Here is a 25,805-nt window from a genome sequence, read left to right on the forward strand (position 1 = left end):
CCAATTGAACAATTTTACCCCTGTCAGATTTGCTCTAAAAGCTTTAGTTTTTGAGATATAAGCCAAAAACTGCATTTGACCCCTATTTTCTATTTTTAGCCATGGCGGCCATGTTTGTCGATGGATCAAAACTTCGGTTACAATTTATAAACTAGATACCATAAGGAACATTTAGTTAAAGTTTGAAGGTATTTGGCCCAGTAGTTTCAGAGAAGAAGATTTTTGAAATAGTTTACGACGACAGACGACGACAGACGACAACAGACGACGACGACGACGACAGACGACGACGACAGACGACGGACGACGACGGACGCCAAGTGATGGCATAAGATCACATGGGGCCCTTCGGGCCCCGGTGAGCTAAAAAAAATGACAACTGTCTAATATATGTTTACAAATAAAATCACATTTTTCTACCGGAAACTATTCAACACATTTTTAAAACATGCTATTGATGTTTGCATTGCTGACCTTTGAACGCATGTAGAGAGTTATTTCAGAACAGCCTCTCGTGCGCACGGAAATATATATCACACATTTTTGAAGTTCTAATATACAATTAAAAATTATCGCTTTTACACGAAAGGAAATATGGTGTATACATCAATGAAACACGAATCAATAATTCAAACAAACACACACACAAATATGGAATTCAACGCATACTTTTCAAAAATATTATACTTTCTACGTCGTTTTTAAACTTTACGTTACTACGGTTCAGGTCTTAACAAATTTTGAATAGATAATAAACAGCGGCTACCAAAGATCTGGAACCAACTCAATACTATTCAAAGGACATAAACGTTTATATATGATTTTAGACAAGTGTAAAGGTACCGGGCTTAGTACAGGCATATAGCCATAAGGCGGGATTAAATAAGCTTTTAAGTACTAAAACTTCCCCTTTTTCATTTCTACCAATAGAATATCAAAGGTGTAATTAAACGAATTTTTGGTTCAAATTAGAGCAAAAATGATAATTAGCTATATTATAATGTATGTAAGACTAACAGACGACAATAACACAAGTAAAAGTAAAATGAGACTAGATAATACCGTGTCAAAGAATTCTCATTGTTGCTAAAAGAAAACGAAAAATACAAAAAAATACTTGGATGATACAGAAAGCATGACCTTTTAAATTTGACATTCAGATTTTATACAGTAACGTACGGCATGTAGATATATATTCAAAACATTTTATTGTATTTTTGCCATCTTTAAATCAGTCAGTACAGATTGGGAGTATAAAAATATCTCATAGTGGGCAAACTTAGTCTGAGACACATGATGTTTTATCATTTGCTATTTGCTTTGAACAGCTTTCAGTTAATTGTAAGTACTCTCCTATCTGTAATTTGTGTCTTTCGTGTTTGTGTTAGGGTTTTTATGTTCTTTGTATCGATCTGTTGAGCTAAGCCTATTTCAACTGATTTTACCATTTGTTCTTATGTCGTACTGTTACACCATGAATCTGTCCCAGGTTAAGAAAGTTTGGTGACATCAAACATGTTTAACCACGCCACATTCTGTATGTGCCTGTCGCAAGTCCACAGCCTGTGATTCAGTGGTTGTCGTTTGCTGCTTTCTATCTTATTTGTTTTTCGTTCATTGGTTTGTACATAAATCAGGCCGTCAGAACAAATACCTAGATTAAAAAAGGCTTACCATCGGAAGCATTCATGACCAATTATCTTTGAAATAAATTGTAAAACGTAAATCCTTTCATAAATTTTTTTTATAGAAAATGAAAAATCACAACAAATGTCAAAGTGTGAAATGCTCCTTTTCTCGTGGATTTTTAGTTTTTATTTTGGGGAATGCAAGTGTATTTTGATGTATAGAGAGAAAAAAACGAACAAACTTTTGGTTATTAGCATCAATATCATGTATGTCGTCTTTAGTTCTAAGAATTTTCGGAACTACGTACTTGTATTAATTTTTGCAAATAATCCAGCTTTTATTTATGTTTAATTCAAGATGTATTACTTTGGACAGTGCATGCTTATTTTAAAAAAAACCAGGGCATTCGCAAATCATAAGTTTAAAAGAACAGACAATACCATGGTCAAAAATAAAAATGACGACAGTACAAGCAATACATGGAAAACTAAATACCGAGCAACACCAATCCAACCAAGAACCGATACATTTTTAGCTAACTAATAAGATGTATTGTGTTATAGGTACTCCATTCTTACACTTTTTATCAATTTATCTGTTTTGTGTATTGACTACTTCAACATATCAAGTTTGAAAGGTATTTAAACACTAAATTATTAATAATTTTCCTTGTGTATATTTTTTCAATTGTTATAGCAGGAAGATATTTTGCCTTTTATCTTTTATTTTCAGATTGAGGCTTCGCTGTACGAATGCCAACAAACATTTGTGTAACCAAGAGCATGAAACAAAGCATTGTTTAACACGAAAATAGATTTTAGACGTACCAATATAGTTTTAATTAAAAACATCTAATATATGTGTCCTTTTTACATTTACTAGAACAAGACTGTGTTATTTTCTGTAGTTATGTACACAATTGAATATAAATTTTCTAGCACCACATCCGAACAATCAAATAAACTGACCTAACAGCAGGTGAAAAAAATATTCCTATCGCAAACGAATCTCCTTGTGCCCTTCCAAACCATAGAATATTAAATGGTCGTTTCTGACGCGTTCATCAGCAAATATGTTTTATTCCACCAAACAAATGCGATTAGACATGAAGCTAGAACCTTATGAATTCGATGTCAGAAGTCAAACTTCTCTTGTTTGCTTATGATATATTCTCAAACATGTATTTTGAATGTCGAAAATGGATCGCTTCAACTTACAAAACGCATTGGCATTAAAAATAGTACAAAGGTAAAGGTTGTTTTTTTTTTGTTTTTTTGTCTTTTTTTTTTTTTTTGTTTTTTTTTGTTTTTTTTTTGTTTTTTTTTTTTGTTTTTTTGTTGATAATACTATATTTACTTTTTTCTTATTTTACTTCTGATTAGACTATAAACATTACTTTAGAAATCTAATTTTAAAAGTCAATGAACTTAGAATCGCCTCATTTCAAACGAAAACAATTCCGTGATTTTGTACATTTTCCCTTCAAAGTTTAAATCTAGGGGATAATTATCCCTTTGCACTCATCGTTATTATATCAAAATAAACCGTGGCACTCAAACGGTTAAAATTTTGACATATCCCATTTTTTTATATATATATTATGATATAATTGGCACATCTTATAGTTATAATAAACGTGTACTAGTAAGTAGTTTTCAGCAAATTTTTTATATCATAATAAAATAACATTACAAGATAACAAAGGGGCAATCTATAGGTTACAGAACGACATTTAACAGTCAACATTACACAATACAGAAAAAAAATTGAGCAACATAAAACACACCATAGATTGGGACTTTCGGTTTCTAAAGACCGCCAATTCCTGTCCAATTGGTGCTCATGCTAACAAAACTTCCGGTGATGAGTGGCATTTGATGATGTCATAAATAATGAAATGAGAAAAGGGGTGTCGCTACGAAAATTCCATGTGTCATGTCGGGTCATTTTAAAGCTTGGTATGCAGTATGGGTTATGATTATTGTTGAAGGCCGTACGGTGGCCTATAGCTGCTAACATCTACGTCATTTGGTCTCTGATGGAAAGTAGTCTCATTTGCAATCATACCACATCTTATTATTTTTATATTGACTTGTATTTTATGGATCATGACACTGTGTTTAAATCTTAAAAGATTTAGAGAAGTGGTACTTTAGTTATCATCCAGAAACAACACAAAAGTGACAATTTTTTTAAATAACAAAGGGCATAACTTTTGAACGGTTAATGCCTAACAAAGTCAAAGACAAACTTGACCTTTATTTTAAGGAAAATTACATTGTGTTCAAATATTTTGTCAAACGATATTTTAATAATCGTCCGGCAACAACAAATAATGACAACTTTTAAGATGATGAAGGGACCTAACTCTTAAATGGTAAATGTCAAAACTGTCAAAGTAGAACTTTCTTGTACTAATGATTGATGACTTTGTTCAAATTTCAAAAACTTTGATTATCATCAAAAACCGAAACTGTGACGGACGAATGGACCAGTGCATCCATATATATACACCCTATCTGGGCGAGCTTATAGAAATTACATATATTTTACTTCAATATACTTCACCGTAAATAAAAGTGTGTTCAAAGAGGAACATGATCTTTAATATGAATTGTATTTAAAACAGCCACGAATTATATATTCCAAATAAGTCCCAAAAAACATGTCACTATGTTGATCAAATTTAACCCTTTTCAATTTAATGATAACTTTCTGTTCTGAAAACATGACCTCGCAATATTACGATATCTAAGTAATCACTTGGTCCCTTTTAAAACGGTTTTTAGAACAGAGTACAGGGACTCATAATCTTTTCGATTTCATTTCATGCTACCTTTTTTTTTCAATATTATTTTATTGTATTTGATAACAGTGAAGAAAAAACAAAGAAGCAAGAAAACTAAGCAAAAGCAGTAAAAAATCAGAAAAATTCATTATAAACCCAAATATTATACTAAATGAGCCCGAATATTTGAAACACAAGGATGTAGAAGCACCGAAACATATGAAGAGCTATATGACCAAAAGGACATAAAAAAAATAGCCAGATCTATCTAAGGTCAACTTTGCCTAATGGAATTGAATCCTTAGTTTCTTTATGATTCTTAAATTTATAAACTGGCAATTTTTATTGATTGATTGTTGGTAGCTGAACGTCAGGAGGAATGTTCAGGACCAGAACATATTAACAATAAATCCAATAAGTAGGACCTGTAACAGAGGACGTTCGGGATGAAGGTCGGGCAATTTCGACTGTCACCGAAAATTAGGGTATATTGGATATGGACAGAAATATTGCCTTGCAACAGGCCACCTAGGGACCCCTTAACGTGCAGTGAGCGTGAAACTCTCTCTACACGCCTCATTCTGACCGGACGTGGCTGTGTACTTGAACATCCCGAACAGCAAAACGGACGCCGCACTTTAGGAAGGGTTTTACTGCAGGTTGGAAGAGGACTTAAGTGACTATTTGTCTATTCCCTAGTCACCCTTGGAGGTAAACAATTTTTGTGAGGTTTGTTATAAATGAAGTCAGTATGGAAGTACTGACTACTGAGCTGATGATAAACGCTGGGACTTATCCGATGTATTTGATGAATAACGAAATAAAAAATCTGTACGCTTTGATACGATCCTTTTGAAATAATTAAAAAAAAATAAATAAATAAAAAAACGAATTGTGAATATAATATTCGTACACCTCAAAAACATACATTTCGGGGCCTTTTGTAGCTGACTGTGCGGTATGGGCTTTGCTCATTGTTGAAGGCCGTACGGTGACCTATAGTTGTTAATTTCTGTGTCATTTGGTCTCTTGTGGAGAGTTGTCTCATTGGCAATCATACCACATCTTCTTTTTTATATTGTCTATTCTTATTCTTTTAATTTCAGATGGAACTGAAGCTATGATGGTGATTTATTCTTGTGTGACCAAGCAAAGAATATGCTTGATTAGACCCCTCTTCAGAGTAGGGGCATTTGAAAATTGTTTTATTTCTATTTCTAGATCGATAAAACATATTACCATCAAGACAAATAGTAAATGAAACATTTAGGATGTATTTTCTGTTAAAAAAAAACACACTCATTTGCTCTCTTTACAAATTATGTGTACGTGCGTTTCAATCCAACATATCTGAGCTAACATAAATATTGTTTACATCACGAAATATTTACTGTATGAAATCCATTTCCGTACACTAACATGAAGATTTCTGAATACAAATGATCGATGCCTTTTATGAAATGTACGTGTTAATACAGCATTATCAAACTGGTTTAATGCATTGTTTCTCGCTTTGAAAAGTATTTTATTTGGACATTTTCATCTTTTTTTAAACGTAAATGCACCGACATATTACATTTTAAGCCATATGACTTTTGTTTTGTTTAGGGTTTTGTTTTCACTCGATAAAACAATTACGGACGCACTCTAAAAAACACGGACTGCTCTCGGAAAAACGTTGACACATAAAATGAATTTACTCTTCAAAATGTCCTTTTCAATGCAAAAACAAGAATTTTTGTAAAGTGTCTGAGTATCTAAGTATATATAGATTCCATGTATGCGTTTTCGTTGACATTTGCATTGGTATGTGTACAAAAAATGGCTTTAATCCATATTTTGGAATAAAACATTGTAAAGCTAACTTAAACGTTTTTATAACATATACGTTAATTTCTTGCATCTTTTTTTACGTCTTACCACAAATGAAATCTGTTTGTTTACATTTTTGATAATATTCACTCGAAAAAACGTAGTCACACTCTAAAAAACCCGATCAAATCACTAGAAAAACACGATCCCACCGGACACTATACCTGCTGTGTAAAAGGTAAGACAAATTAACTGATAAATTTTGCCTTAGCCATTTTGCAATCCGTATAAAATATTCACGTTATCGAATAATATAACTTGATTAAGATTAATATGTAAACATTTATCAATTTTAATGTCCTGTGTAATCTAAGAATAATCAAAGGGTCTTTTTAAAACGAAAATATTTGTTTGCAATTCCAGGTAATAACTATCTATAAATCTTGCACTTTACGCTTATTGCATGACAAATATCGGTAATTTAATCAAATTGAACCAACTAGCCGAAATTTATAAAAGGTAAGGCAATATATCTTATTTTAAATTATCAAAATGAAACCGAAAGCAAGAAAATAAATAAGGAAATTCCGCGGCAATTGAAACAATTTATTTATAGATAGTTCTTTTGAAGCAACATATTGTAACTTTCGTACGTAGGACAAGTTAATAAAATGAACGACCATCTTTTTTTTATCAAGGTAAACAATTTTATAACCTGTTATTTGCTCATTTATATTTCTTCGTTTCTTTTTGTCTACTCTTGTTCTGACAATGTCTGATGAGCGAATTTCTATTTATAGTTATTTCATTGCGGTTGGAATTGTGTAAATTATCTGAAATGGCTGCACAATAAAAATCAACTAATAAAAAATACACATGTCAAATTCATTTTTTTACAAAAAGAAAAAAAAAACAGCAAATATGAACGCATGTAAGGTGAGGTCATGAGTATTGTACGTGTGTATTAAGAACAAAGTGAACACGTATTTTGCATAACATATTTGTTTTGTTTTGTTTTGTTTTGTCGCATTAATCACAGCTATTAATAGTTTTCACAAATGTCATTTAGTTAAAAGGAATGCATATATATTGTCACGGCTTTGATTCTTCAATATACTAAGGAGTCACTGGCGCACAGTATATTGTCCTTCGCCTATGGAGAATTTCTAGGTAACTAAAAAGAATTTCGTTGATATTTTTTTTATCAATTTCCTCTCATATATGTAGGACTCAAATCTATGGCGGGTTCTAGATCTATGGCATATTCCTAATCTGTGGTGAATATGACGTCATGCCATCCCAAATCTATGGCAGACTGTTTGGAATCATAATCTATGGCAAATTTTTAGTTTCTTATCTATGGAGGATGTCTAGTTTTCAAATCTATGGCAACTTTTCTGCAAATGAAGGAACAGTCTTTACATATCTGACCAATGATTTAAATTTGACTTAAACAAGTCGAAATTTCCAAAGGTAGCAAAAAGGCTGCTTTCAAGTATATCGAGTATAGGAAAAACAGATTAGAAGTACGAAGTATATCCATAACTATCTGTAAAATGAACACAGACTTAAGAGGTGTATGATGTGTCCCGGAAGAATAATTATTTCCTACTCTGTGCATGGTACCTGTTTGACCCTTTATTTAACCAAGTCCATTAACAACACAAAAGCAGTTTGAATTTTTAACTAATATCTATTTGAGCGTTGAATAATATAAATCTCGTTGGACTGATGACGATTTAAGTCCTTTAATGAACAATGACTCGCCTCAAACACGTGACTCTCTAAAAAAAATCCTTATTTCTCCAACAGTACAGTTATTCGACATATTTATAGCGGAAAACGATATTAATATCTATTAGAAATCTATGTCATATTAATTTTTTCCAAATCTCAAGAAAGATTATTTGCTACAATAGTACAGGTAGTCAGTTTTATATAGCTGACAAAATACTTTATGTTGTGTTACTTCTTACATAAAATCAAAGAGATCATAGGAATACAAAAAATAGCATAAAAACACAAAACAGCAAACAAAAATGCACGGTAAAAGCTCGTACAATTATGGGTGATGCCAACACCAGCAACACGAGAAGAAGAAAACAAGGGTAGAAACAAACACAATTCTGAATTATAAATTATTTATTAATTTGGATCCTTGCAAACTTGCTTTTCGATCTTTTTCTTTTCCTTTTGTATAACAAAACCGTCGTCGTCAGAGGCAGCTTCGACGTTACATGACGTTATTTAATTGTGACGGAAAATTACGTAGTATCCAAATCTGCCATAGATTTCGAGAAAACAAAATACTGCCATAGATTTGTGATTTGTTCAGCGTTTGTGACATCATATTTACCATAGGTTAGGAATTTGCAGAAATTTGCCATAGATCTGGAACCCACCATAGATTTGAGTCCTACATATATTTGCGAATATTTAATGTAATGTTACTGTTCAATAAATGTATTGTTAATCACATTTTCATAAAAATTAGTAGGTATGATAAGAGCCATTTATTTATATGGCCCATTAAATTAAGGAACAGATAAAATTATTCAAGTATTTTAAAATTAAAATCAACAATCTGACCTTTCAAATGTTGCATCTAGTAAGCATGAAATCGTAAATACACATATCCTAACAGATATTTATAACAACTGAAGGATTTTATCAATGTGCTAAATTTGTTAAATCAGAAAGTATTCAAGGATATAAACATTTTCCTCGCGCAATTTCAATTTCATTTTGGTCCTTCCCATCTTTTACGACAAAATGCTTATATTTGAATAAAATTAAGAAATAATTCATGGTTGCTTGAAATGATATTGATTTAACAACGGGTTGGCTCTTTATGCAAACTATTTTACAACTTCAATTCCTAGTTGACATTTTTCACTTCAACTCGGCATTTCTCAGTTCCAACTTTTAAATCATTCCTCAGTCCAAAGTTTACATTTCTAATTTCTATGTTGAAACTTAGAACTGTCAAGTTGTAACTGAGAAATGTCAAGTTGGAAGTTAAAATGAAAAGCACCAAGTGAGAAATGTCAGATAGGAAGTGAGAAATGTCAAGTTAGAAGTGGAAAATATCAAGATGGAACTGAGAAATAGCAAGTTGGAATGTGAAATGTCCACTTTTATTTGAAAAGAGAAGTGTCAAATTTGAAATGAAAAATTGTAAACATAGAGAGCCTTTCATAATAAAGGGTTAATTGCAAAAGGTATTTTACATTTTTATAAACTAAAGCTTTTTTAACAGAAATTTTGCCAGATTATATATAATCTATATATCAATACCTGATATTAACCTGGCATTTTAAGATATTCGAAATAATAATAAGGAGATGTAGTATGATTGCCAATGAGACAACTATCCACTACAGTTCAAATGACGTAGATATAAGCAATTTTAGGTCTACGGCTTTCAATAATGAGAAAGACACTTACCGTATAGTCACATAGAAAAGGCCCCAATACGAAACATGTGAACAAATTCAGTAAGAAAAATAACAGCTTAATTAATAACAATTAAAATTACAAAAATCTATTATGACAGATAAACAAATATGTATATTTGCAATGTGTGTAGTGATTTTTGGAATAATAGTTATATATACAGATATTTATGTGTAGTTTTTGTGTAATAGTTTAAGATTTAATAATATAAAAAGAATGCATATGTTAAAAAAGAATTCTAGATTTAATTTAATCCCGACAAAAATGCCTTGTGGTAAGATCTTTTTGTTAGCTTTATTTAAAGTGTTGTATGAATTACTTGTCGTCATTAAAAATTAATTCATATCTTATAGTGTCATAACACTCTAAAAAAACCGTGGAACTTCAACAAAAATTTGAAATTAAAAAGTGATCATAATTCATTTCAGTTTTATGTAAATAAAGCCTGTAACAAGACTTATGGTTGATAGATGGATTTAACCCAAGAGGTAATTTAAACTTTTGAATCAAAGCAAAGTCATCTGCATTCCTTAACACACACTTGCAAACCATCAAACACTTTGTTAATATGATCAATTTATTATTTTTGATATTTCCTTTCTCATTCAATTTAATTTTCTAATTACATATTTCAATTTTTATAAGCACAAAGAGAAAAGAGGGAAAATTGATTGAATATTACACATATATTGTTGCAGATTGAAGCACTTAACGGTGAAATACGGATTATGATGAAAAAGCAAGAGGACCTGAGACATGACATTAAGAATGATAAGTATGGACAAGCATAGAGAATACTGAATATTTAAATAGTCAATAGATTTACAATTTTTGAAGTCTGATTTATAAATCGTCCCATGGAAAACGATCAATGGAAATAAGAATAGACAAAACCATTATCATAAGCTTTTAATATATATATGTCGTGTACATGTTGCAATGTTGTACAGGTTATAACATATACAAATATATTGTAAATGTTATAATTTGTACAATGCAAAAATACAAGTTATAACATGTACAAAAGTACCTCGTACATGTTATAACATGTACAAAATATTTAATAAAAACGGTTTTAACCTGTACAAAATTCGCAAATAATAATGAAGCAGAATATACATGCACGTTTGAAATTTATTAAATAATAAAGAACAATAATTAAAAGCATAATAAGGTGCATTATTTAAAGCATGCTTAAAATACATTTTCATACATTTCAGAAACCATTTTTTTACTTGTTGCTACAAGACAGAGACATGTGACACTTTGAGTTGCACAAAACTTTCATTCTTCCACATTTAAATCTACCAGAATTACAACCAACTGCCTTTCTTACACTTACAATGCACAAAACCACTCAATGATATCTTACGCACTTTCTCTCTCACAGTCATATCACTTAATGTAACTTCATACCCATTTAAAGTTGCATTTGCAAAGAAATGAACCTGGTTTCTACTCAAGTATCCCTTAATTTGTCCAATTTTAGTTCTAATTGTATAGCCGCCATATTCATTCACATTCATCACCACGCCTTTTATGTTTCTCTCATCGGGAGGGCCCTATCAATGGACGGAATTGAAATGATTACGTTATCACCTTAGGAGAGAACAGTTAATCTAGTTTTTTTTTGTCAAGGCATCAGTTTGTACCTGATGGCCAGATAGGGCCCTCTTTCGTGCACGCTTGATGTCAATATTAGAAATTTCTGACAAAACCTCACTAGTATTGGCAGGAGGAATATCACAACCAGAAAGCTCCCTCTTACGAGGAGGTTTGCCAGTACTGTAGATGTCATGCTGAAACTTGCTTCATCAACTACGTTAGCATAAATTAATTCAATTACCATTGTTTCTGATTCTAACTCAGTGGTCTGTGAAATTGGTCCAAATGAAAAAAAAGTAAATATTATTCTGCAATTAGGACAGAAATTTACCCTTTCATACAACACCAGAGATTTTGCAAAGGTACTTTTGACATACTGTATCAACATAGCACTCACCATCTGATGTTTTTCTTTTGAATAATTTTTCTAGAGTTCCAGCTGTCAATATCTCATACTGCTGTAGAAGGGTTTTTTCTTTGCCCGTAGGTTTAGTTGCAACTTTTACCTGCTTAACACTCCTTTTCAAAATATCTATCCTCTCCTTTGAAAACAGGGAATTGTTTGCAGAGGAATTTTTCCTTGAAATATCAAGGATTTTATTGAAAAATGTATCCTGGCTATCCACTTGCATCTTAAGGCTCAATTAGTATGAAAGTATAAATTTCATATAGCCTTTTGAGTGGAAACTCACAATTTTAATTCATCAGGTTAGAATACTAAATAATGTGTATTGAACTACATGTGTATTTTAAAAGCCTTTAAGGTATTCAATAATTATAAAAACTATTTATCTGGTCATTAGCTGTATCAAAAAGGTATCACAATAACATAAATGGACAATAAGAAAAAAATGATGAAAACATTATTGAAGTTAATGGCATGTGTTGTAATAATAGAAACAGATTTTTTCTCTCTAAATTTTGTACAAGTTTAAACCATTTTTAAGCAATATTTTGTACATGTTATAACAGTACGAGGTACTTTTGTACATGTTATAACTTGTATTTTTGCATTATACAAATTATAACATGTACAAAATTTTTGTACAGATTATAAACTGTACAAAATCGCAACTTGTACACGACATATATAACAAATAATAGTAATTGATTCCCTAATTACGCAAATCATATCAGAATTATCAAATCATGATACTGCATGTCACCTTGGTCTTTATTATCCAAACATAATTATATCGATCTCAAATTTGCTTCGTCAATATTCCATAATGGAGATAATGTCAGAAAAGTGTCATATGACCCTCAGTGACATAAATTATTTGTTATGGTACATATTCATACAATGCATAACATTCTTTAGAAATTTAGACTTTAAAAAGAACCGTGATTAGTTTGCTTACAGTATCGCTTGCAAGGTAAAATAAGGGCCTCGGTGGCAGAGTGGTAAAAGTAGTTAAACTACAGTATCACTAGCCTGTCAGCACTGATGTTGTGAGTTCAATCCCGCACGTGGAAGTTAGACTTCGATCTTAATCGACTAGGATTGCCAGTTTTCCTGCCGAAGGTCGGCGGTTCTCTTCTGGCATTCCGGTTTCCTCAGCCAAATTTAAACTAGTCCCTAGAAGTTGCGATACACACCAACAATCAATCAAGGTAAAATACATTTTTCTCATTTTTCCTTTACAGTCGGAAACGAGACATAAAACAGATGGAACAGCAACTTAAAAGTAAGTTTTAATATGGTAATGTTGAGATTAATTTCTCAGACCTTGTGTTGATAGCTCTGTTAAGGTTTTTCTAAAGGTGCAGACGATTATGGTTTTGTGGATATACAATATTTACATTGTGTGAAAAACATAAACGGTCTTTTAATGGATTATCCTAGGAAGTTGTTTTATTCTTAGTATTGAACAGTTAAATTGAATTGAGAGTAAGCAGCAAGGTGACACAGATATCAAAGAGAAACATTCGGCATACTGTGAATGTGCCTATTAATTGGATTAAAACTTCCCACTGAAAATCATGACTTCTTCGAACAGCATCGTGTACAATGCGCAAAATAATATCTGATATACCTGCACGAGGTTTCTCCAACGATTTCGATGTTTATTTTAAAAATATCTATCTGGTTAAAACTGTTGCTCATATTAAAAAACAGTGAGAAATTTGCACGTTCCGAAACAAATTCTCGTACAAACTCAAGTAAAGACAAAACGTATAAATAGTTTATAGATATAAGAAGATGTGGTATGAGCGCCAATGAGACAACTTTCCATCTAAGTCACAATTTGTAAAAGTAAACCATAATAGGTCAAAGTACATCTTGATATTGACACAGATGGACGACATGACACTAAAATCTATGACAAACGTGATGATTTCAACTCTCCAATTTTCAACTGGCCATTTCGATGGAATCCTTACAATATCCCCATAAAAATTTTATAAAATTAAAGTTCCTTAGTGAACAAATATAATTATTCTCTATATTTAGACATTGAAAAGGGTGTAGATTCATTGACGACACACTGTGACAATAATTCTACCAGACTGAGCGAAATTAAAGAAATGGTCCTTACTTTGTCACAAGGAGTGACTGGCTTAACCGAAACAGTACACAATCTCAAGGAAAGCTCGTTTGGAAGAACAGTTGCAAGTGGCAAGATATTAGAAGCTATAAAAAACGATGTTGAAAATGTTTCAGTTTCTTCAACAGTTTGTAAAAACACAGATTGTTTGATTACTGAAGGATGCATATCCTCAACAGTATCAGTGACATCTCGTTCTTCAAATGATTTGGGAAAATATACACCTCATGAAACATACACAACTGACGAAAGCCATGAATATATCCGTCATATAGAAAGAAATCCTTCTAAGGACGATAATTTAGAAGTTGATACTCCATCAGAAAAAAGGGCCATTCAAGATGACAGTATATCAGTATCCGATACAAAAGAAACAAACTGTCAAAATGACACACTTGAAGTAAATGATAGAAAACTAAGGCAAGAGAGTAAAGATGTTGCGATTAAAAATTCAAAGGCTAAAACGTGTAGAAACGATTTGGGTTATAAGAGTTTGTCAACAGAAAGGCTTTACGACAACCGTGTAAGTTTCCATAGTAAATGGTCATGCTTTACGGGTACAGATTGTTCTCCTGTATTTAAATTTGGTTTCAATACAGATGTTCCATTTGAAACTAATATAAAACAACAACAGCCGAAGTCCCATGATACAAGACCAAAATTAAAAGCACGCAGAAAAAGGTAAGATTTTAAAGAAGTATGGTCACTTTCTTTTGTATTTGTTTCACACACAGTAGAGTCAAATTTATTAGATGAAAAAAAAAATCTAATTGAAATATCTTATCAGAAAGTTTTCAGATTGTTCTTTAAAAAACTTTTTTATTTACGCATTTCGTAATCTGAAACCCAAATGGATTAAATTGTCCTAGAAAGATATTATTGCACAGATTCACCTATTGCACTGTGCCACAATTGTTGTTTTTGTTTGAGATGCCCTTAATTACTACTGATGTTAAGTGATTAATTATCAATTATTGCCTATATCTATCAAATCTGCCGGGTTTTTCAACACCAAGAAAATATTATAAAACCAATTAAATTTCACATATAGGACATTACATGACTTTTTTGTATGTAATTTGATTCTAAAGGGACACACATATCTGAAGTGATTAAAATCTGTTTGAAAATAACCCTGTATATTCAATAAATACATGATGATGATGGAGGCAATTGAACGTTCAGTGGTAAATTACCTGCATATTCAAAACGAGAACATGTTAATGTGATATCAATATGAACCCTGCTTTTTACTAGACCAACATTTCGAGCCCGATTTTAACGTGCCATCTTGATTTTGTTGGATAGGTGTCTCACTAGCAATCATACCACATCTGCTTATTTTATATTAAGGTGTATCGAAATTTTGTAGACTTGCATTTGATTTCAATAAAAAGACTATATCATATTTTATCAAATTGCCAAAATCAACCGCAAAAATGCATTAACAAAAAAAAAAAAAAACTTTTTGTCAGAAAAAATGATATTCATTCAAATAGAGGATAGCCCAAAATAGCTCACCATAACCCACGACAGTCCACAATAATTACATTGATTTGGTAAATATTACCGACCCAAAAAAAAAAAAAAAAATAATTGCCAAATTCATTCAAGGTCAACTGTGCTAGAGGATGTTGAAATAGCAGTTTCTAAATAATTCCTTAATTCATCAACAGCAATTTTAGTATGTTATTATTGGCATTTAGCATGAAAAATCGGTGAGCAATGTAATAGTTTCAAGCAAACATAATGTGTTAAAATATTCAAATGAAAAATATAAAAAATGCTCTACAGGTTAAGTGGTAACAGAAAACAACGGAATACAAGTTTCCAAAATGTAGACTCTGCAGATAAAGATGATTCTATCACGGGTATGTATATGCTTTTTTGCGGTATTGTTGTATCAATATTGCTTAAACAATATCAACTTTTCAGAAAATAATGTTTTGAACAAGATTCATAAATACTGTTTCAGTGAATCCGAAGTGGGGTTTTTAGATAACAAAAATTTTGGAATGCATATTATGCACAAATACAAGGCAATGGGACAGACATAATTTGACCTGCACAGATAGTCACACTGTCTTATACCAATTTGGTTAGAGGAACCTCCTTTAAGTAAGAAATGGTAAAACTAGTTAACTTGGTCTAAAATTCCTGCAGTTAACCTTGTCAGTGCTGAAGCATTCATGCAAATGGCGCGTCAATTAGTATCAAAATAACGAATGTATAAACGTCAATTAATTACCATTCATCTTTTAATATCTAAATGTATAGTAATATATTTATACTAGGCTTTGTCTGTCACTATCACAAGCCTAGGAAGGACAAAAATAATATTGCCAAACGAAACAATTCGAAAAATACATTTCATAAACATTACGGCCCAAGTATAGTATACGTTTAAGTAGTTCCGGCTAAATTCTTTCACTGGTATTTATAATATTCATACGCTGAGTCCTAGGGGAGGTTTAAACAATAAAATAACAGGTTGACAAGTAACCCTAACCATAACCCTAAAACTAACCCTAACCCTACAGGACAGCAAGTCGACAGGTCGACAAGTCAGTAGGTCAACAGGTCAGCATATAAATAATTGGTCTCCAACAATTGGATTATTGAGTCAGCATGTCGACAGGTCAGCAGATCAGCAGGTCGACAGGTCGACAAGTCAGCAGGTCGACAAAATATCCTCACTAAACATTTTTAAAAAGCTGCAGACTAATCCTAACCCTAAAACTAAAACTAACCCTAACCCTACAGGGCAGCAAGTCGACAGGTCGACAAGTCAGCAGGTCGATATGTCAGCATATAGATAATTGGTCTCCAACAATTGGACTATTGAGTCAGCAGGTCTACATGTCGACAGGTCAGCAAGTCGACAGGTAAGCAGGTTGACAGGTCAGCAGGTCGACAGATCAGCAAGTCAGTAGGTCGACAAATCAGCAGATCGATAAAATATCCTCACTAAGAAACTTTTTACAATCCGCAAACTAACCCTAACCCTAACCCTTAAACTAACCCTTACCCTACAGGGCAGCAAGTCAGCTGATCGACACGTCAGCATATAAATAATTGGTCTCCAACAATTGAATTATTGAGTCCTCAGGTCTGCATGTCGACAGGTCAGCAGGTCGACAGGTAAGCAGGTCGACAGGTCAGCAAATCAGCATGTTGACAGGTCGACAGGTCAGCAGGTCGACAGGTCAGCAGGTCGACGGCTCGACAAGTCAGCAGGTCGATAAAATATAACTAAGAAACTTTTTAAAAGCCGCAGACTAACCCTAACCCTAACCCTTAAACTAACCCTTACCCTACAGGGCAGCAAGTCAGCTGGTCGACAGGTCAGCATATAAATAATTGGTCTCCAACAATTGGATTATTGAGTCATCAGGTCTACATGTCGACAGGTCAGCAGGTCGACAGGTAAGCAGGTCGACAGGTCAGCAAGTCAGCAGGTCGATAAAATATTCTCACTAAGAAACTTTTTAAAAGCTGTCGACCTAATGACTTGTCGACCTGCAGATCTGTCTACCCGCTGACGTGTCGACCTGCTTACCTGTCGACCTGCTCACTTGTCGACCTGCTTACGTGTCGACCTGCTGACTTGTCGACCTGCTGACCTGTCGACCTGCTGACTTGTCGACCTGCTGACCTGTCGACCTGCTGACCTGTCGACCATTTAATCTTTACAATATTTTAAATGCATACAATTCACATAAAACTGAAAGGAACTACAATAGTTTTACCAAATAACTGAAAAAAAATCCTTTATATATATAAGAACCAGTTTACCTACTATGAAAAAATAATAACTACAATTACGTATTCTATACTTGATCCATTATTACAACTAACACTAGAGATTTAGCAACACGAATGTTACTCAAAATCGGGAGAGTGTTAGTTGATAATTACGTCAACTAAACATTCATACGTTCTGATAAGAAGAAAATTCATCGTTTTGCAAATATTTTCATAATAGCATGTGTGTTAGTAGTGTTTTAGCGATATTTTTTAACATTGTCATAAAGTGGGAGGTTTGGCATGCCATGAAACCAGGTTGAACCCACCATTTTTTCTTAAAATGTCCTGTACCAAGTCAGAAATATGGCAGTTGTTATCTAATAGTTCGTTTCTATGTGTGTTGACGTTTGTTTTTGTTGCACTTCGGTGTTCCTGTTGTTCCTTTGTTTTCCTCTTATAGTTGATGTGTTTCCCTCGGTTTTGGTTTGTAACCCGGATTTGTTTTCTCTCAATCGATTTATGACTTTTGAACACCGGTATACTACTGTTGCCTTTATTTAGCATTATCTAAAAAAAATTGCAATTTATCGTAAAAAAAGTACCATTTCAATGGCGGAAATAGCGACAGTAGCTACTAGGCGGATGGTATTCTATGGAATAAACAGTGGAATATGCACAGGTGCATGCTCAGTTTAGTAATATCAACCCGCTTAAAGAATTAATTTAATGAAATAAAATAATATATTAGTATATCTTACTTTTGAATTAGGTATGGATACTACTGGTCAACCAAATACCACCCCTGATTGGCTGAACTATTACCATCTTGTCTGTGAACATGGTAAGGATAAGATAAAGATTGTTATTAATGAACTTTACTTTAAATAATGCTTTTATATGAAAGCTTCCAATCAAAAGATTTAATTTTGTTGGTTTTTTTCTGTTGGAACTTATTTTCGTTTATTATTTTCTTGGTTTATACATCATCCTTGTAATGGTCAAAAGAGATATAAGAAAATAAGAAAATTGTTTTATAATACTTTCAGCTAATTGTAGACTACAGACAGGAACAGTAAGGCGTAGCTCAGGACGTTATGTTACATTGGTATTAGATATATCAGAACGTATGAAAGGCCATAATTTTGAAATAATGAAAAAAGCAGCAGTTGAGTACATTGAAGGTACTGTACCAAAAAGGTTTTCTCATGTTTGGGAGGAATATGGTATTTCTTTGATATTATTTATTGTTTGAGCGAAAAAAAAATATATCAAAACAATAGAAAACAGTTTCACATCTTAAAGAAAAGTTGATAAATAGCATGGTTCAACCCTTTCATAAACGTTTTTCCTAATTTTTCATTAAAACTTCCAATATCTCTCAGTGTGTACCGTTCTTACCATTAATTTAACAGCACTTATCATCCATTTATGCATCCAATTTCATTGAGAAGAATAAGAATAATACGCAATCGCTGTGGGGATCAAATCTCAAAAGCCGAAAAGCACCATTGCAAAGAAAAAAAAACGATCAAAAGACAATCAAGTTCAACAATCTCACCAAAAATTAGTGGGTGGACTTGATGAGACAATGTCATGAAATCTTTTTAAAGTTCAGACTTCAAAATATTCCTTTTGTATGTATATTTGTATTTGTCTCAATGCTTTGTTCGCTCTAACACACGAAGTAAAATGTTATTGGACAGTTATCACGTCATTGCTTACTTCTTGTGAAATGAATTAACAAGTACATTGACGAGTGACGAAAGCATTCTACATCTGAATCTGGTGAACAATAACCTTTTTTTAATATAAGAATGCAAACTTAGAATGATTATATATACATTACATATATTAGATGTGATGAGCAAAAAATGTGAAGCATGAGTTTTCGAGACATCATCACATATATGAAACATGAGTTTTCGAGACATTATCAAAAATGATTTTTTTTTCATTGTCTCGATCAGTTATGATCTCAAGGTTATATTTGTATTTTGTGATTAGAAAATTACGATGTAAATTGGTGTCTAACTCAGATTGCTAGTGGTCTCGACCTGCATAATTAGGTCAAAATAGTCCTTATTATACAACTCTGTATTTCAATACGTGTGCTATAATACAAATTATCAAACTGTAGTAATATGTTTTACGTGAATTATTTTACGAATGTTTTCATATCACAATAATGGTTTTGTCATTCTACATTAAGACAATGAATATTCATAGTTTGGAATACACATCGTTTTCCGGGACGAATATTGTTTTCAACTTTAATCCACAAACAAAATATTGTTTAACGGTTAATAGGAACGAGAAATTTTCTTAATCAATGTTGTTTAAATGTTGTCACTAGTTTCACTGGAAAAACCCTTTTTTCATTTTCTTTTGTTCAAAAAATTTAGAATTAAACAATTTATTATTTTTTATCAAAATCTAAATCATTTGAAATTTACCATTTGCAACCCAAGACACCTTAGAATGGTGCATGTATATACTCATTGACATTGGGTTAAATGTACGTTTATATGATATTTTTAGGTGTAAAACAAGTCAGTCAAACAATTGGGATGGAAGAGAATATTGGATTAGCTGTATTTGGCGGACAAAACCAACTCATTCATGAATGTACCGTTGATTTGGACCTTATTTTGAAATCTATAGGTATGTAGTATTGAATCATGGTTTAAGTATGTAACAAATAATTTACTTAATTGATATATATATTAAAATAAGAAGATGTGGTATGATTGCCAATGAGACAACTTTCCACATGAGACTAAATGACACAGAAATTAACAACTAAGGTCACCGTACGGTCTTTAACAATGAGCAAAGCCCATACCGCATGGTCAGCTATAAAAGGCCCCGAAATGACAAATGTAAAACAATTCAAACGAGAAAATTAACGGCCTAATTTATGTACAAAATAATGAACGAAAAACAAATATGTTACACAGCAACAAACGACAACCACTGAATCACAGGCTTCTGACCTGGGACAGGCACATACAGAATGTGGCGGGGTTAAACTCGTTTGAAGGCGCCAACCCTCCCCCTAACCTGGGACAGTGGTGTAACAGTACAACATAAGAACAAACTATAAAAATCAGTTGAAAAAGGCTTAACTCATCAGATGGATACAAATAAAAAAACGTCTAACAAAAACACGGTGTGAATTTGACAGGTACTTATACAGCCCCACAACAAAACGACACTAAGTACAGATCTGAGAGTACTCGCAGTTTCTGACAGCTAGTTCAAAGCCAATAACAACTAATACAAAAAATCATGCATCTAAGACTAAAATATCAATCAGTACACATCCAACATCCAATGGATTTAGTGTAAAGACGTCATAAACAGTCGGAGAAAAACATGACATTGTGCAATGCCAAGATACAGGTATCGATAGATTGTAGAGCCATTAATGTGCATATGTATATAAGAATGATAGTTAGTTTGATTTTAATTAATTGAGAACAGAATCAATATTAATACCAATAAAAAACAATATTCAAAGATCTAATTACAGTGTTGAATTGGTAACTTTTTAGAATAAGTTTACTTAAAGGATCGATAAGTTTACCCGGATCGTTTCTAAATTTTCGGGATCGGGAAAGAACATCTCCGTAAAAATTAGGATGTGCTATCCCGTTTGAAATAAGTTTTTTACAGGTACAATCAAACTTCAAAACCAAATTTGTATATCTATGGAAGAATTTAGTAAAGGTTTTATGTAATTTGTGGTAACGAAATCCCTGACTTAATAATTTACCAGTAATACATAGATTACGTTCATTGAAATCCAAAACGTCACAACAGACACAGGCATAGCGAACGAGTTGCGATATATAAACACCGTAAAATGGTGCCAAAGGAACATCACCGTCCAAAAAAGGAAAATTAACAATAGGGAACGAAACATCGTCCCTTTTGTCGTAAATTTTTATGTAGAGTTTCCGGTGTAAAACTGAAATATCTAAATCTAGGAAAGGACAGTTATTACCGTTTATATTTGATTTATTCAAAGTAAGTTCCTTTGGGTAAATTTCGGCAGTATATTCAGAAAAGTCTTGATTATTTAATGAAAAAATATCACCAAGATAACGGTAAGTGTTGTTGAAATTATCAATTAAATGCAATTTAGACGGGTCTTTACTGAGTTTGGTCATAAAGTGTGATTCAAAACAGTACAAAAACAAGTCTGCTATTAGAGGAGCGCAATTGGTGCCCATAGGAATACCTACAACCTGTCGATAAACTTTATTGCCGAAACGTACATAAATATCATCAAGGGGAAAATTAACAGCTTCAGTTATCTCATCACACCTCCAGTAAGTATATCTTCCATATTTACCTTTCTAATTAGAGATGAATGCTTTAAATGAGTTGCAGCAAATATATTTGCATACAGATTAACCAGAAGACCATTGTATTATATAGGAAACTTTGATAAGATTGTGTGGGAGTGTAGTATAAAAAGTTGAAATGTCAAAACTGTCAACAGAATCATAAGGACCATCAAAAGCACGTAATTTATCTAAAACATCCAAAGAATTGTTGACACTCCAAAAAGTTAATTCCACTATTTTCATATATTTTATTACACAAGTTAATGATAAGTTCTTTGATGAAAGTTAAGGAACTGGTTAAAAGCACTGAAAGATAAGTTTGTAGAACACTTACTAGAAGCCGAGATGAAACGATATTTTACTGGTATTTTGTGTAGTTTAGGTAACTAATACATAGTAGGGACCTTCAAATGTTCAGAAGAGGCCTTAAGCTGTGATGTGGTTATGATATGTTTGCTTACTATATATGACTCTCTGTTGAGCGCACTGACTTGAATGTAGAAGAATTTAAAATTTCATTTTAAGAACGTCCGTGTAGTATTAAGGCATAACACCACCACATTGTTGGCTGCTTTGTCGGCCGGTACAAACACACACCGCTTTGAAAGTACTTGAAGTTTGTTTCTTATTCTAGAAAAAGGCGTATTATGTACTCTTTTATTTATTTTTGAATTATTTTCAAAATGTGATATTCGAATGTCCACAACATTCATACATTTATTTAAATAAAAATCAAGAGATTTATTATCAGATTTTTCCCGTTTACACCAATTTTTACAATACGATGAAAGAGAGCGATAATCTGCTTGTAAGTGTTTCATATAATGAAACAATGATTTCATACACACCCTTTAAAGTGCTACATGTACCACACTAAAAAAAATTGGATTTAACGTAGACAAGTGCCACTTGCATTTTACACTTAAATCAGTTATCATAAATATAATTTAGAAATTACAGTAGATTAATTCAATGAATTTAAATGAAAAAGCTGTCACAGAAAAATTAGGAAAACAAGTCGATGTGATATGATGAGCAGTGAGACAACAATTCCTCGGATACCAAAGTTGAATAACTGTTATAGTTGTTGAAATCAGAAATAAAGGTGAAACATGTATAACAATAAGGCATACACTATAATACATCATAGTAAAGGACCAAATTTGGAATTTAAGGCATAATTAGTCCTTTTTGGAATACCATGCCAAAACTGATAAAATATTAATAGAGAAATTATAATTGTAAACTGAGACAAATTTTTCGGCGGGGTTGGGTTTTGATGGTTTGTGTGGTGTGTTTGTACTATCTTATATTTTCAGTGATTCAAGTTATCATTTCTGTAGTTTTTAAAGGAATGTAGCTTATCTTACATGTCCGAAGATTTAGCCAATAGCATACCGTCATGATCATAAATTTTGTCAGAATATTTGATAACAAGTTCCTTAGTGGTTGTATGAGCATAATCAGAACGAAAATATTTGTAGTGAACATTTTCTGGATGAAAATATTAAACAAAATTTATAAGGTATATTTGAGAATCCAATATATAGCGTGGTCTTTGTGGTTTCTTTTTTGAAGCTTTCTCGTTCCTCTTTTCTTCAGGGAATGTGTAGTTTCTATTATCTCAGTAAAGATTTTGGCTGTTTTGCAATCTGGTAGAAACACAAAACGCCTTCCCGGAGTTTTAGAAATGGTAGACAACAAAACTGATGCATTTTTTATGAAACGAATCTATCAATGTTTTATCAGCTTTCTTTCTTCTGCACCAGTAATTGCTGTATTACGAAATTGAGTTGCTTAGGTAACTGAACAAATTTTGTTTTCAATTTATTTTTGAATATGGGTGATATAAAACAATATGTCCCTTCTGAAGAAATTTCTTAATCCCTCAGACTTGAAAGTTTATGTTCAAGTAACAATATGGCAACACTGAGTTTAACGAAACCCTCATTGTGACAGTTTCGAGACCGTGGAATGTTGTGTTCAGTATAACTGTCAATAATAAAAGATGTTCAGTTAAAAATCATATTTCTGTTAAACTAAAGTAATTAAGATATTTTATTCAGCATGTTCAGTGTAGATACGTGCTTTGAGTATTACAATTATTGCATATTCTAGGTAAATTGATAAAATTAACATGTATAAATTCCAAACAGACATGATGTTAATCTGGTCTGTTTATAGGAGAGAAAATCTAATGATAACACACTGTTCTTAATATTTGAGTTTGCGTAATTGGGAATGGAAAAGGATAAATCATTACAACCTGATGATTTGGGATATAACTGTGTGCAATGAGTAAAACAGACTATACAATCTGAATAAGACCTTGAGTAGTTTTTCAGGTATTTTAAAAATCTGTAAGATTGAAAAAAATCACTATGTCTCCGTTATCATGATGTAAACGATTATGATTTCTTCGGACAACAATGTCCATTATATCAGCACATCTATGTAATGTCTGGATATCCCCTTGCGCTATATAGTGACTTCAACTGACAGGAAGACAGTTAAACTGAACATTCCTGAAACATGTTTATGCACTAACATTTTTCAGGAATGTTCAGTTTAATTTTGTAAGGTGGATCATTGGTATATATTTCCGCAGATAGAATTTTCTTATACTCTGCAAGAATGTAGATTATTCCATGTTTTTTTTTCAAAAATATAATAAAAAAGTATAGGTCACCGTGCTATTTTTCTAACTACAATTCGTTCAAGATTGTCCAACTTTGCATAGATTGTTCATGAAAAAACACATTTTTGTGAATAAAAAGAGATAGAATTTTGAAACAAATATGAGAAGATAGGTTTTAAAATATCCTTTAAGAAAATAAATAGAAAAAATGGTGTCACCGACCTTGTTTTCTGCTACAAGTAAAAATTGAAAATGTTTCTATCATTCCTTTCTTAAAAATTTACTCCTTGAGTTATCTCCCCTTAATTGGATAAGTTGACCATTTGATTGGAATAAACACAAACATTTGGTATTTGATAAATCGGTCTGAATAATGCGATAAATAACCTATTTTTATTTATTCCAATAAACAGTTTAACCCATTAACTGCCAATCTGTCTCAGAATTTGCAGATTTTATAAAAAAAAATAGACCTATTGAGAACTACTATTTTACAATCTGAGATGGCGGTACACAGTTAATCTACCTTAATAGACTATGTAATTGTTCATGTAATATCGTTTGGAAAAGAAAGTGAGATATTTTTGCCGTTGACAGTTCAAATAACAGATTTTTCAACTACATCTTGAAAAGTAAACTTAGTTTTTGTTATCATATATATACTGGACCTTGAGTTTGGCATGATAGGTCGTTTTGAAAAGTAAGCACGAAAGTTTTTCCGTTGACAGTAGACAGTACAGTTTGTTTACAACTAAACACGAAAACGTTTATCATTTAAAGAATTTTTGTACGGTTAAGTTCGGGTACATCCATTTGCATTTCTGGTGAAAATGATAACGGCATCTTTATCTGTAGATATATATAAGTATGTAAATAACATTGCTGAAATGCATTCATCGGTTAGAAATTATCAACATCTTTTATAATAAAATCACTTGAATCCAACAGGAAAACTTCAACCAAGCGGCTCTGCACCTACAATAGGAGGGTTGCTGATGGGTATGGCTGGTGTATCGACAGGTAAATACATTTTAAAATATTTCAGGAATATGAGTGTTACAAGGAAATAAATATACAATAATAATTGAAGATATTTACTTTAAGCATACTTTGAAATGATTTACATTAAAAAAAATAAAAATTCAGTTTCTGATCCATTAAAACTACTTATCAAAAGATAAAACATAGAGTTCCTACTTGCATTGGTAAAGTTGACTTTGGGTGAATTT

General features: G+C 32.2%; 2 protein-coding genes and 1 long non-coding RNA gene across 4 annotated transcripts in view; 2 read left to right on the forward strand and 1 right to left on the reverse strand.

The window, feature by feature from the left end:
• LOC127734542 (uncharacterized) overlaps positions 1-2,490 on the forward strand; it is a 31,789-nt gene extending 29,299 nt beyond the window's left edge. The window contains exon 22 of the mRNA XM_052244469.1: positions 2,362-2,490. Coding sequence (XP_052100429.1) covers positions 2,362-2,366 — 5 coding nt within the window. The 3' untranslated portion in view covers positions 2,367-2,490. The remainder of the gene's footprint in view (positions 1-2,361) is intronic.
• The window catches only part of LOC127734555 (uncharacterized), an 83,976-nt gene that overhangs the window by 40,425 nt on the left and 17,746 nt on the right, over positions 1-25,805 (reverse strand). The window lies entirely within an intron of this gene.
• LOC127734543 (uncharacterized) overlaps positions 6,413-25,805 on the forward strand; it is a 38,672-nt gene continuing 19,279 nt past the window's right edge. The window contains exons 1-11 of the mRNA XM_052244471.1: positions 6,413-6,467; positions 7,299-7,399; positions 10,114-10,173; positions 10,384-10,460; positions 12,938-12,978; positions 13,746-14,520; positions 15,634-15,710; positions 18,356-18,427; positions 18,633-18,767; positions 20,125-20,247; positions 25,525-25,596. Coding sequence (XP_052100431.1) covers positions 10,156-10,173; positions 10,384-10,460; positions 12,938-12,978; positions 13,746-14,520; positions 15,634-15,710; positions 18,356-18,427; positions 18,633-18,767; positions 20,125-20,247; positions 25,525-25,596 — 1,390 coding nt within the window. The 5' untranslated portion in view covers positions 6,413-6,467; positions 7,299-7,399; positions 10,114-10,155. The remainder of the gene's footprint in view (positions 6,468-7,298; positions 7,400-10,113; positions 10,174-10,383; positions 10,461-12,937; positions 12,979-13,745; positions 14,521-15,633; positions 15,711-18,355; positions 18,428-18,632; positions 18,768-20,124; positions 20,248-25,524; positions 25,597-25,805) is intronic.

Source organism: Mytilus californianus, unplaced genomic scaffold (genome assembly GCF_021869535.1).
Source record: "Mytilus californianus isolate M0D057914Y unplaced genomic scaffold, xbMytCali1.0.p SCAF_3, whole genome shotgun sequence".
NCBI lineage: Eukaryota > Metazoa > Mollusca > Bivalvia > Mytilida > Mytilidae > Mytilus > Mytilus californianus.